Source organism: Galeopterus variegatus, unplaced genomic scaffold (genome assembly GCF_000696425.1).
Source record: "Galeopterus variegatus unplaced genomic scaffold, G_variegatus-3.0.2 Scaffold2911, whole genome shotgun sequence".
NCBI lineage: Eukaryota > Metazoa > Chordata > Mammalia > Dermoptera > Cynocephalidae > Galeopterus > Galeopterus variegatus.
In genome coordinates, this window is record NW_007729022.1 from 1 (window position 1) to 14,770 (window position 14,770).

The 14,770-nt window shown below is 35.9% G+C and overlaps 1 protein-coding gene across 1 annotated transcript in view; it reads right to left on the reverse strand.

Annotated features, from left to right (window-relative positions):
- Positions 1–1,727: 1,727 nt before the first annotated feature.
- The window catches only part of MLLT4 (myeloid/lymphoid or mixed-lineage leukemia (trithorax homolog, Drosophila); translocated to, 4), a gene marked incomplete at its 3' end in the record, with an annotated part of 44,412 nt that continues 31,369 nt past the window's right edge, over positions 1,728–14,770 (reverse strand). The window contains exons 12-19 of the mRNA XM_008583427.1: positions 10,836–10,954; positions 6,986–7,047; positions 6,668–6,873; positions 4,683–4,703; positions 3,799–3,944; positions 3,323–3,417; positions 2,637–2,902; positions 1,728–1,871 (exon numbers count right to left, since the gene is read on the reverse strand). Coding sequence (XP_008581649.1) covers positions 1,728–1,871; positions 2,637–2,902; positions 3,323–3,417; positions 3,799–3,944; positions 4,683–4,703; positions 6,668–6,873; positions 6,986–7,047; positions 10,836–10,954 — 1,059 coding nt within the window. The remainder of the gene's footprint in view (positions 1,872–2,636; positions 2,903–3,322; positions 3,418–3,798; positions 3,945–4,682; positions 4,704–6,667; positions 6,874–6,985; positions 7,048–10,835; positions 10,955–14,770) is intronic.

Below are 14,770 nucleotides of genomic sequence, written 5' to 3' on the forward strand. Positions count from 1 at the left end.
ACCACATGTTCTCACTCATTGGTGGGAGCTAAAAATAAACAAATTAATTCACCCACATACATACACAAAAAAAACCGGAGGGGGGGGAAGAAGATATAACAACTATACTTTTTTGAAGTGGTTACAACAAGCAAACGGAAAGGACATTCTTGGGGGGGAGGGGAGAGAGGGAGAGAGGTGTCGGTGATGGGCCAGAGGGGAGAGAGGGAGGAGCGAGGGAGGTGTTGGTGATGGGCCATAATAATCATATACATTGTATATTGACAAAATAAAAATTTAACGAAAAAAAAAATCAGTCTTGTAAAGCAACAATACATATGCAAAGTGCACACATTTTATGTATGAACCAAGATATTTAATTATTTATTAATTATGAAATTAATTAATTATTAATTTCTAATAACCTGTAGCTTAAAATTTTAAAAAAACCTGTTCAATCGCAAGAAAATGTGTACTTTCTCCCTTTTCCAAAGTAATCATTTTTTGCAGGCACAATCCTTAACATCATTAATACTTAGTTTATTTTTGCAGAATGTTGAATGTCATAGGGAATAGCTCATACATTGTTAAATATAAATAACCAGGATAAAATATTTATGCAATATTTTTTATATACATCATTTAAAAATACATCAATATACATAATTTCTGAATTATGGGTTTATGGATGATTTTTCAAAACTCTTTGATATATAACATACATACAACAAAGTTAAAAAATCCTAACTGTAGCTCACCAGCTCAACCACCACTTCCACTTCCATTCAAGAAATGCAACCGCGGTCCCTTAGAAACCACCCCATTCCCCCAAACCTGTCCTCTCCTTCCTTAAAGGGAATGACTATCCAAGCTTCTAGCACCATGGGTTAGTTTCATATGTTCTTTAAATGTATACAGATGAAAGCATATTATTCATATTTTGCACATTGCTTTTGTGCAAATAATGTCATAATACTCATCCAATTTGTTGTAAGTAGCTATAATTCTTTCTCACTGCAGTGTGATATTCCTTTATATGGCTATGACATGATTTATTTATATGATGTACTGCTGATTTGGTGATTTCCAGTTTTGGGCTGTTTTGTGCATGTCTTTTGTTGGCATAAAGTCAATACTGAAGGTTGATCCATCTACCTACCTAACTTACACAATTCTCAGGACACATGTTTAACCGTGATTTCCTGTATTTCTCTCTGTATTGATAACCAACGCTGGTAGATACTGTGAACCGTGTGAGAGGTAGCTATGCCAGAACTCCAGGCTCTGTTCTGGATAAGACCTGGATTTTGCCATTTGGATGCCTCTGAGCAGTCTGGGAGGAAGGTATGTAGTGGAGGCCTGCTTGAGTCTGCTGCTGTTGTTGCTAACACAAGACAACACTTGTGGCTACGGTGCAGCTTTGGTGCTCTGCTGCATGGTCGTGGTGGTACGTGTCGGAACTCAACAATTGAGGGGCCACCTCCTCACTTCCTCTCTTCTGGTTCTTCCAACAATTTTCCAATGATTCCCTGAATTAAACCCTTTCTACTTAAAAACACTTGCATACTTTGTTTACTGCACTGAACTCTAACTCAGACATCAAGGACAAAATGATCTCTTAAGACAATGTTAAATAAACTAACTCAATAAATATGTTGTTAAATAAGTTTTTCTTTCATTTTTTTCATCCACACTTCCCTGTGCAAACATGTCCCACACTGCGTGGTAATGTGGCAACATTCACTTACCGCTGGGATAAAAGGCTCATCAGGTGCACAGTGATAATTCTGTAATAAGGCTTGAAGTTGTAGTGAATTTAACTTAAAGCAGGTGCTATTTATATTTGGTATGTCATCAGGTGCATACTTATCCATGGTAAGCAAAGTGGTTGCCTATTTAAAAGAAAAAATGAAATATACCATGATTTAAAAGAATTTCTAAATCTCCTTTATGTAATATTACAATGTACAATGTAATAACTTGCTAATTTAATTTTGAAATCTGGGATTTTTTTAAAAAACACATTTCCACTAACTTTAACTATATATACATTAAATGGAACTAAAAGCATTGTCCTTTAAAGATTTTTAGATGCTCCTTAATTTTACTAAAACATATGTATAATTAGGTTCAATTATTTATGTTCACAAAGCATGTAAAAAAATGCTCAGAATGTGACTGTATTTGGTAACGGTCTTCACAGAGATAATTAAGTTAAAATGAGGTCAGTAGGTCCAAAGTGATTAGTATCCTTCAAAAAGTGGACATCTGGACACAAACACACACACGAGAAAGCCGTGTGAAGATAAAGGCAGAGACCAGGAAGATACATCTACAGGTGATGGAAACCACCAGAAGCTGGGGGAAGAGATCTGGAACAGACCCTCCCCTCCCAGTCCTCAGAAGGAACCAAATCTGCTGACACCGTGATTTCGACTTCTGGCCTCCTAAACAATGTCAGTTAAGCCACTCGGTTTGTGGAACTTTGTTACAGCAGCTCAGGTACTAATACATGACCATTTCACTATTTATATGTATGAAAATCCCCAAAAGGAGAATACTAAGTTTTGGTTGTGTCTAACTTCTAGTCCATTACAGCACCAGATGCCTTCACCATCAAGTGCAGTAGCTGTGGGCATGGGGTCAACAGGACACACCTGCACAATCCTGCTCAGGTGACAGTCAGCCGCCAGCTCTAGCCCCTGCTTCTCTGCCCACGCTTCAATATGCCCCAACTGCTGACGGATGATCGCTCCCCAATAATGGGAGCACAACCCTGAATCCGGGTCGGTCACTAATCTGTTGAACAGCCACATATTGATAAAGTGGAACAGCTGAGAGAAGAGCTGGATGGTCAGGGCTGCGTTGACCCTGCAGCGTCGCAGCAAAGACATGGCTCCCGTGAGTGTATGCAGCACATCATCTGTCCAGGGGACAGGACAAAAAGACAGGGTAACGTCATCCAGGAAGAACCTTCTGAATTAGCAATAAATTTATGTAATGGTAGTTATGGTAATAATTGCTGTTAACCATCTTAAAAACAATAATTCCATTCAAATAGGAAACAGTGACATGGTCTTAAACTACATATATTAACTAATTACACTTAATATTGTAAGTTCACCCTAAAAGCCTTTTTTAAAAAGTATGACCATCATGCACACCAAAATGAGAAATATTGGTAAAAGAGATGGTAGTTAAATTTATTAAAGACTGTCAAATCCAATAGGACATCCCATTTATTCTAAAATACCTCCCATTATATATATTTAATATTAAAATAGAGTTAAATGTGAAGGAAGAGAGGCAGGGCAAAAGGGAAGGAGGCAAAAAATATCCTAACCTATTTTTGGTCTTTGCAGACTGTTCTCTTCGGGGTCATCCAGAAAGGCTGGCATGTAATTATTAAGTTCTGATTGAAGACAGTGAACCAAGTACCTGAAAATATGTAAATAATTTTAATAGTCTCAGCATGATGCACTGCTATTGTCAGATGTCATCACATGCAAAACAATCTGTACTCTTTAGAAGTACTGTCCATTAAAAAAAATTTAAGAGTTTTATTCTCGGGATTCTTGAAACACAGCTCACTGAATTCAATATTACTAAATCCAGTACATTGTGCATATACTTATTTATGCTTCTTAGGTTGATTCCATCTCTTGGCTACTGTGAATAGCACTGCAATAGACATGGGTAACTTATGCCTCTTAATAATCATCTTCAATTAAACTTTAAAATTAGTTTTGAAAATTGAACAAAAATATATGTATGGTTTAATTCTCTATAGAACGGTATCTTCAAAAATGTGTTTCTTACTTAAACGCCATTTGAACCAAGTGTGCTAAAACATCTTGGGCATCCAGTGTGATTCGACTGAGGTCTCGGTCCTGCTTAATGAAGTTGAGTAGTTCAGATGCATTTGCCATCCAGAAGGCAAGTGCTCCTGCAATGTTCTTCTGTTTCTGTAGACAGAACAGATTTCCATAAGCAATGCAGGATAAACAAAGATGACAGAAATAAAAAAGAATGCTCTTGAAAAGCTGCTGAGGATAGACCAGTACCTCCCCATTTTCACCAAGGTATTTATCACAGATACCAGATATTTGCAAAGGAATTTAAGTGCATACACAGCAATGGGAAGTAAACAACCACTGCAACTAGGATTCATGTAAATAGACATATGGATCTAATTAGCTACAATTTATGAAATCATTAGAAAAATAGAAATATCAAATAATACAACACCAAATTGTAGATCATGCATTATCTGGTAATCTGTGCAGTGTACACACATGTATCTATGGTTACCCATAGCCACCCTGATACTTGTAGTCACTGGCTTGGACACCATGCAACTCAGTATCAAGTACTGATCTATCGCATCCTCTCCCGACCACATGTGCAGGCCAGGCAACCTCAGATGAGATCCAAAGAATAGGAACCAAGGATAAATAACAAAGAGAAGAAACAGAACTTTTGTCATTTCATATCCACACTGAGGTGCATTAAGCAGAAATTATGAAATGCTGATAAAGGTTGCACAGTCAAAAAGGATTTTAGTACTGCATGTTTCAGTTGCTGAATGAGTGTTATGAACTGTTCAGTCCAGTTGCTGTAGTACTGTATTTTGACATGGAAGCAGCATGAGAAACTCAGCTAAGCCAACACAGCTAGGATCAGCTCCCAGCAGTATGTCCTACCTGATCAACCTGGTCTACTTCCTGGAGAAAAACAGACGAGGGGAAATCAAGCAGAACAAGAGAAAGAAACTTGTAAACAATCATGATAGTTTAAAAAAAAATCAAAACACTAATATGAAGGTACGACATGAAGGTACAACATTTAGTTGTTATTCCCTAATTACATTTTCATTCATGGTTGAAACAGCTTTGGAAGTATATGACATAAAAGATTAGTTTTTATGTTCTTAATTCTGGCACAATAAATTTTTATAGAGTTTATTCATAATGATTATGTTACAATAAACACACATAAACATACTGATCTCTTTAAAAGACTGCAAATGAGGAACTTCTAAACATCTTTTAATGATATTATGTGCTTACTATCTAAAGGTACATAAGATGAGAGTCCATTCCCTGGACTAATGAATAAGAATTAAAGAGACAGGAAAGGCCAACAGAAATGATCAAAATAAATGTTGTAAAGTTGAGAATTTAAAAATGTATGAAGAACTTACATTATACCTATTCTAAAAGGAGTAAATCTTTGTTTTTTGAAAGTAGAATTTAAATTATTCGCTACCATACTTCTTTTCCTCTATTTTAAGATTCCTTCAATCGCATACTAAACTTAAATATGAAGTTAGAAAGACTTGTTTTGATAATGGTGATTTCACTGATTTCACATCAATAAGGAAAAGTCTATCAAGGCAGTTTGGTGACAGGAGTTTCACAATTTAAACACACTTTAGAAGTCCAAATACGATGGAAGACAATGGCTTTGAATGACAACTGAAAAGGAAATCCATGTTTGTTTACAAAATAATGGTATTAAGATGGTATCCAAATAAAATGACTATCCAAAATGATATCCAAATAAAATGACTTTCCTTTTTATCTATTTCCTAGCTTGGGTAAAAGAACTATAACTCCATCAAACTCATGCTAATCACTTGACCATGAAAAATTCTGGCCTTTTAAAACAACTCTTGAGAGAATTAAAATTTCATCTTAGTTTCCCTTAAATAATCCTGCCAGGAGAAAAACAACCAAACCACCTAACCATGTTTATGTAACATTATATAACTAGAGTTTTATAGCTGAATCATATAGCACTGAGAAGTGATTCAGGAAAATTTTAAAACAAATCTATAAATGTACTTTTAAGGACTTTAAAGATTAAATCTTCGAATTATCTATAACTATGAAAAACTGCTATGCCAATTTTATCAACTGTATATTGATAGAGAGTACTTAAAAAAACCAAACCATTTCACCAATGGAATAACCTTATTTCCTGAAATTGTCAAAACAGGTTTATGAAAGAATTTCATCCTAAGTCAGAAATATGTTTCATAATGTTCATTATACCTATACATGTACTATTAAAATAACCAGATAATTATTACCAAAATCACAGCAGGTACATTATAAAAGAGCAAGTGCCTTTTTATAGGCATTAAAATAGTCTAAGAAGGTGGTTTCCAGAAACTGAGGGAAGGAAGAAATGGGAGAAACTGCTTAATGGGTAAAGGGTTTTACTCTGGGGTAATGGAAATGTTTTGACGCCAAATAAAGGTGGTGCCTGCACAATACTGTGAATGCACTAAATGCTAATGAATTGTATACACTTCAAAATGATTAATTTTATGTTACGTGAATTTCATCTCAACAAATTTTTTAAAGAAATATTCTAAGAAAACCTGCAACAGTCAATACTTCCTCACAACTACTATTGCAATTTTAGGGGTCTTTCTCATGATCATTATGTTGCCACATACTCAGTTTATTTTCATTTATTCTAGAAAGTTTACATTTCTTTTACACTTTTTAAAGTTGTACATTTTTCTAAACTATTTATATAATAAAACTTTTATTTTAGGAAGCTACCTTAAGATGGAATCAAACAAGTAAACAAATCAGAAGCTTGAAAGACACTGACTTCACTGATTTAAAAACTAACTGTAATGGCTGGCCTTGCTCGGCTTTTCAGCGGGACTCACCTGTATAACTCCTTCCATCATGCTCACCATCTTGTTGACGATGGCGATGACCTTGTGAGTGCGCTCTGCAGGGCTGAGGTCAGGTCTGTACTGGTTGGACAATACATACCGACATGCCATATATAACACATATGTAGGGGACAACTTAAAATGCACCGTAGAGCTATTAGTATAATTTATAATGGCAGATAAAAATGAATCTTCAGCTGTGAAAAGATTTCAAAAAAGAAGAAAAAAGAAAGAACAAAAGAACCATGAGAATCAGAGAAAAATGGAATAAGAAATAATTCACTAACAATGGAATCTGAAATTACTCACAACTTTCCCTGAATTCAATGCTTGCAGGCAGTATCAGTTCAGGCCCAGGAACATCCTGAGTCCTAAAGGAAGAAAGTTGACATGCTTAAAATAAGGTCATGTGGCTAACAGTATCCCTAACAACCTGTATAGATTTCTGAAAGTACTTTTTACATCTCTATACAGATTTTTCAAATGTAAAGTAATAAATAGCACAACACCTTGTTTTCATATGCAACCTATTCAAATATTTAGATGTATGTACTGGGAGTGATCTTATCACATCTCCTCACAGAAGGTTAGTTCCTTTAAGTGTATACTTCCATCACGAGAACAGATCTGATACATGATTCTGGACTGTTAATGGACACTTCGTGTCTACTACAGAGATCAGGCTGTCTTGCACCTGCTGCAGCTATGGCTCAAGTAACACTACCGTGTTGAGCTTGAAACTGAGTTCTTACAAATGAAAGAAAAACTTCCTAATAATTTGTCTTTCTCTACTGATACAAGGTTAGACAACCCCTGAAAGTTTCCTCAGCAATTCATGATAATCATTTTTCAATGTTCACAGTGATGCATGCTTTAAAAAAAGACACTCTACTCATTCACATTTTTTCTTAAAGTCACATGAATTCCAGGTACTTTCCATCATTTAGCCTGATACTACACAAGTAAGGAATTGTCAAAAAAATATAAACAAAGAGAAACTACAATTTGGAACATTTCCAAGAAGCAGCATTGTACTAATGTCTATAGTATTTCTGGGTATTCAGGATCAAATTAATTCAAATGCTAGGTACATTTCTACTTCTATAAAAGAGTTCTTCAAAGAGTGCGTCATCACCCATTGGCAGGGACCAGGGTGAACATTGTTTTGTGAAACTCCTATTCCAGTTACGAATATACATATGTGTGTGTCCACCAGGGCACCATGTGCTGTGACCATGGTCAAAAACATTTTGAAAGCCATTCCTAAGCACAGTTTCCAAAACGTGTGAGATAACTACAAATCTAGCTCAAATCTCCTTCTCTTAATAGATTCATACTTTTCTCAATGTATAATGTTCAGTTTAAATACCCTTTCACTTAGGTGATTAGAACGTCAAGCCATTTATTATCCTAATTTAGTTTGCTACTAGCTATATTTTATGGATAGTATTTACCAAAAACCAAACAGGCAAGTGATTAGCTTCCTTAACATTTCAGTATCCTTATCATTTTAATTAAACTTTAACAGAGATGATGATGAAGAATGCTCAAAAACTCTGTCTCTGAAAAAATAAGAAAGTTAAAACTAACAGCAAAAGCCAAGGAACATGTGTTTTACCTTTCTGAAAACTTAATTGAAAATTAAATAGTGGGGCGTATAATGACCTACATTGAAACTAAACTACCTACTGAGTTAAATATTGACTTAAACCGGGGTCAATATTTATTCAAATAAACCTTCATATTTGGTGAAATGAAAAGGCAACACAGTTATCAGAATATCTTAAATTGAAATACTCCTGAGCGACTTTAAAATGTCACTTTTAGCAGCCATATTTCAGTCTATTAATCTTAGACAACTAGTAATGAACTGCCAGAATTAAGTATTTCAAATCATTGGTCCACTCATCTAATAATATAAATAATAAAAAACTTTTCTTCAAACATGAAAAAGAATAACTTGTGGTGATTACAAACTTACGACAGTTTATAGAGTGGCTAACTAACATAATTCTGTTCCAACAGCAAATAGTTCTCTTCCCTCCATCATCTTCTCCATGCTCCAAAAGATGAATGAAGAGAAAAGAACATAACCTGTGTTAACACGAACTATTATAATCATTAAAAGCAAAAAATGGAAATCGTTTCATCAAATTCATGCTTCCAAATTTATTATCCAGTCTATGATTTAATAATTTGCAATTAACTCAAGAATTTGGGAAAATAAAGATGCTCTTATAAACAGAATATAATTTTAATACTCGGTTATTTTAAAGTATCTCTCTTATACTGCCATATTGATAGACATCTAAAATTGTAGAGTGGCTCTTATTTTAAACTTAATATCCCATAAAATGAACCTGGATAAACTTTACCAGTTGTTTGTGTCATCATTTTAACAAATCTGGTAAAAATAAGGAACTTAAATTGTCATTGGAAAAAGGAAAAAAAAAAAAAAACTGTGAGTGACAATTAAAAAAAAGTCACTCCCATAGTTCAAAAGGATTTTTTCCTTGACTAAAATTAGTATTTTACATATTGTATAAAGTGACTTAGATCTTTTTAGACTATGCCAATTAAGTTTAGGATTGCTTACTGAAACACTGCACATGTGAGAACCGGGTAGGAGTGGAAAGAGTGGTTAACCTGCTTTCACCACTGTCTTAATAGCAACATAGTAACATTCACAGTTCAAAATCGATTCAAATAGCCTTAAACAAGTCTTTGGAAAGCAAACTAATCTTACCTTCCAAGCAATTTAAATTAAAATATGTGCTTATAGCAAAAATTAATTTCTGAAATACAATTAATGATCATGTGGCTACGGTGACACTAATATGAACATGTGTACATATTTATTAGTTCTTAATTCTGCATAGCCTAAAAAGCATTATCCTAATCGATTTTTCCCCTTCCCATCTGGATTCATTCACTCATTCAAATATTTACGGGCTAAGAACTATGCTGCACACTGCTCAATAACCTTTACAAATACACAGAACAACTTACAATACCAATCTACCATTCTGAACATCTTATTTTATAACACACCACCAAAAAAAAAAATACATATGCAGAAAGTAAACTACTTATTATTACATCTACTAAGATTTACATAGACAACAAAAATCTCTCAGAACAACCAAAAGTCTACAATAAAAATATAGTAAAAACTTGGGATTCCCTTATTAAGCTTCATATCTAGTTACGGTGACGAATGATATTAAAATCTTGTGATATACAGCGCCCTCTGCTGGAAGATGGGAAATTAAAGAACTGCATCTTCATCACCCGTGACAGTGGCCCTGGACAAGTCATCTGCTTCAGCCAACTGCCTCAGTTACTGGATCTTTGACAGGGAATACTTAAAATGGCCTCTTCAAAAATCTGAACAGCACCAGAAGATGAATGCTCCCAGTTTCACCGCTGACAATGAGAACATCATAAAAGCCATACAACATATCCCTATTTCTGTTTGAGTCCATTTAGAGCTCTAGAGTGGAGATGCTCAGCACCAAATAATGCTGCAGTTTAAACCAGTCAGCATTTGGTACTCATCACCTGTTATTTAACTACCATGTTCAAGGCACTGACATTACTCTTCAACATTTCAACAATTTTAGAGGGTACAAGGAAATAGAATTCTAAGGTGACACATATTAAAAATCACAAGAAAAGGATAAAACAAAAGGTGGAAGTTCTCTGCCCCAAAATATTAGGAAAGAACAATGCCAGAAGAAAAAATAATTCATCCTCCATCTATCTCAACAGAGAAACACATCACATCCGAGCATTAGACATGAAAATACAGCACTCCACAATTCTTAAAAATGCTATTACAAAATCATTTTTGTCTTTCTGTATTTTTAAGTAGGAAGATTTCTTTCAGAAATGGGTAAAGAGATCAGTTTTCTCTAAATATAGAAATTATGTTTTTACAGAGTAGCAAATTCAAAACAGTAATCTTTTAATTATGTGCCTATTTCAACTTGATAACACCATGACATATAAATGAAGGATGCCATTATCGATGAAGCATGTTTTCCTCAGTTCAGTAATATGGAAAGAAAATACTCTTAAGTATATTATTGCTAATATTCTAAAACCTCTAAAAATTCAATAATCTGCATCCCAAGCCTCCACCTAGGAATACATTTACCTGCTTTCTTGCCTGCGATAATCTTGCTGCTGCTCCACTCTGACCATCGGCTTCACCATCCCTCGCTCAGCCGTGCTAGAGGCAGAAGGTACCCTTTCGCTGTCCAGTCTAGTGGTGCTCTATGCCAAGGAGAAAGCACAGTGTGTTTAGAACGTCTGGCAGACCAACCAAGCTTTCCACGCAGCACTGCAGGTAGAGATCTGATACAGGGCTGCCAAGCGGGGGAGGAGAGCTCAGACCAGAAAATCAGACAGCAGTGCTGCGGATGCCATGTCCACAGCAGCATGCCCAAGGCACGTCAGCATTAAGAGAGTAATAAAATGCACAGCCACCTTCATTTGCCAAGAGCACAGGCATGCAGAAGTGGTAGACACACAATGATTTTTCTGGAAGTACAATAACAATAGTGATTTTATTCCAAAAAGTTATTTTAAAATCAGGAAAAGGCTGAGAAAATGTGTACAATATGAAGAGTTAGGGCCTTTTGTTTATTTGTTTTAAGAGCAGATTTAGAAACTGTACTCATTACAGCTCAATATCTAATGAACTCAGTAATGAAACTGGCTTATTTCCTGCCCTAATCAACACAGGGAAAAAACATATACTTATATATTATAACCTAAAACAGTATATTTAAGTACTTCTAAACAGTTCACGTTCCTACCCATTTGTATGGCAGACAAAAAAGGATGAGTTACCTAAATTAAGAAAACCTTTACAACAGAATCAAAAAATTTTATATATAATAAGATTCACTGGAGCAAAAAATTCATGTAAAATTTCTTACTACATGTTTACTATAGAAAATGAACATAGATGAGAAGTAAAAATCATCCTTATTTTATCATCCAGAGATTAATATTGCTGTATCTTTCTACTTTTTCATAATTTCCATACATGAGATTATACAAACTACTTTGTAAAAATACTTTTTCATATGTTGTAAACATCTTACAATATATATATATGACTGTACAACATTTTGTTGTCTATCACAGTTCATTAAACCAAGGCTTTATGATGTTGCTTAAAAATGTTCATCAGTATAAAAAGTGCCATGACAATTGTGTTTATAAATACATATATATTCATAAACAATAATTACTTCCGTAAGACACATTTACAGAAATAGAATTGGTGAATGAATGACAATACTATTTAGACTACAAAAAAGTTCTTATAAATGACTAGAAATAAGGCAATGGATAAATACATGATAGTATGCTTATATGTTTACATACTACAAAATAGTTCTGTTTTTATATGACTTCTAAATACACAAGAAAATGCCCACAAAATAACAGCTGAAGGAAGCAGGACACAAAGGTGTGTGTACTGAGAAAGAAATACATCTAACTGTTCAAATGCACAAATGAATACACACAGACACAGAGTTCAGGAAAGGATCCATCCATGGAACATTACCAAGGGTCAATATAAATTGTGCATGAATGACTGCTATTCTTTTGCATTGTTTTCTCTATTTACCAAGTCTTCTATGTTGGACTACACATTTTTACAAGTAAACAGACTTTTTATAAAGACAGTTCTATTTGGCTCCAGGACTACTTATTCATTCCATTATTCATGAGATGCTTACAGAGACTCTCATGTTCTGGATACCTGAGGAAACACTACAAGTACAGGAGTAGCATGTGGCACAAGATCTCTGCTTTTAACGTGCACCTCCCACAGTCAATCAACAAACAGGACAAGTATCAGATGGTAAAGGCTGCACAAAGAATTTACATGAGGTGGTATAACAGCGACTGCATGCTCAGGGATAACCTCTTCAAGAAGGTGACTTTAAGCTTAGGTCTGAGACAGGAAGGGGCCATTCGTGTGAAAATCAAAGGCACAAGCAAACATGGGTGCAACAAAGGCCTTCAGATGGGAAAGAGGCGGGTGCACGCCAAGAACAGAAAGCCTGTGGGGTCTGGGTCGGCAGCAGTACAGTGGCCAGACAGCTGTACAGGAAGCGAGGCAGGACCAGGTCGCAAGTAGCTGCACAAGCCAGGGTTAATACTGTGAAGCACTGATCTTTTGTATCGTTTTTTTGGGTTTCAATTTCATTAAGTTTTGCTCTGATCTTAATGATTTCTTTCCTTCGGCTAACTTTGAGTTTGGATTGTTCTTGTTTTTCTAGTTCTTTAAGGTGAAGTATTAGGTTGTTCATTTGCTATCTTTCCATTCTTCTAAAGTAAGCATTTAATGCGATAAATTTCTCCCTTAGTACTGCTTTGCAGTATCCCACAGGTTTTCGTACGATGTATCATCGTTTTCATTAGTTTCAATAAATTTTCATCAGATGAGTGGATATGGAAAATGTGGTATTATCTACACAATGGAATACTACTCTGCTATAAAAAAAAAAAATGAAATACTGCCATTCACAACAACAACAACATGGATGGACCTAGAGAGAATCATATTAAGTGAAACGAGTCAGGCACAGAAAGAGAAATATCACATGTTCTCACTTATTTGTGGGAGCTAAAAATAAATAAATAAGTACACAATAAACTGGGGTGGGGGGGAGAAGACACGACAATTACAATTCCTTGAAGTTGATACGAGAAGTGAACAGATATGAGGTTGTTGGGAGCGAGTGGGGAGGGGGCGGAGAGGGAGGTTTTGGTAATGGGCCATAATAATCAACCACATTGTATATTGACAAAATTAAATTAAATTAAAAAAAAATACTGTGAAGCCATGGGGCTTCGAAAGCAGGACATTAGGGAATAATTAACATTAAATGGTATTTAAACTTCAGCAAAGGGGCAAGGTCACCTAAGGAACATGCCATAAACTGAAGAGAAGGAGTCCTAGGTCTGAAACATTGGTCCTCCAAACCTCAGAAGTCAAACACAAGAGGAAGAGGACCAACAAATCAGACCAAGAAGAAACAACCACTAAGTGGGGGAAGAATCAGGAGAGTGATACCACAGAAGCCAAAAGAAGAGAGTGAGTTGACTAAGTAGTGGCCTAGTTAAAATCTGCTGACAAGTAAGACAGGACAGAAAACAAGCACTGGGTTTGACAACTGGGAGGTCATCGGGGCCCTTGATAGGCACAGTCACTATGGAGGGGACAGGAGCCAATGGGAGCAGAAGAAAGAAAGAAGATGGAATTAGCAAGGAGAGACAGCAACCATAGATGATTTTCCTCAAGAAATTGTGCTGTGAACAGTAGAAAAATGGGGTCAATCATTGCAGGGATATATAGTAAGATACTGTAGTAAGATTTTTAAATACAGGAGATACCACACTGTAACATGTTTTGATGCTGATGTGAAAGGTCCAGAATCGTGGGGGCTTGCTGTACTGCAGCCTCCAACGAACCCCAGCTTGAGTGGCCTGGGCTGAGCCAGTGATGTGCTTTAACCAATTCAGGGCTGAGGGCCTAACCCTTAAGAAAGCCTGCAAGTCCCACAAAATGAAGACTTCAGGCTGCCCTGAGACTTCTATGAAGAGCACCTGAGATGAGCACAGAGAGGGAGGCCTGGCTGTCCTAAGTTCCAGCACAGTATGGCCCCCAACTAACCTACTAGCTGCCACACAAGTGACCAGCAGTAAGACTAGCAAATGAACCCCCCAAGTGAGCTCAGACTGGACTGCACAACTGTAAACTAATAAAATCGCTGCTGTTTTAGCCCACTAAGTTTCCAAGTGGTTATTCAGCAAGAGATAACCAAGAGGAAAAAAATGAATTGATCGTGCATGAGCTAAGGGACAATCGTGGAAGCAAAGTACCTGGGAATGTTAACTGAGGAATGGATCTAGTACGTAAGCTGAGGAGTGAACAAGAGCAGGTATGTATCATCTTCAGGAGTAATCTGATCCAGAGGGGCTAGTTATACCCAGGAGAAGCCTAGGAAATATGTACGATCTGCTTGGAAGAGAAAGCACAACATCCTGGCCTTGGGAAAAAAGAAT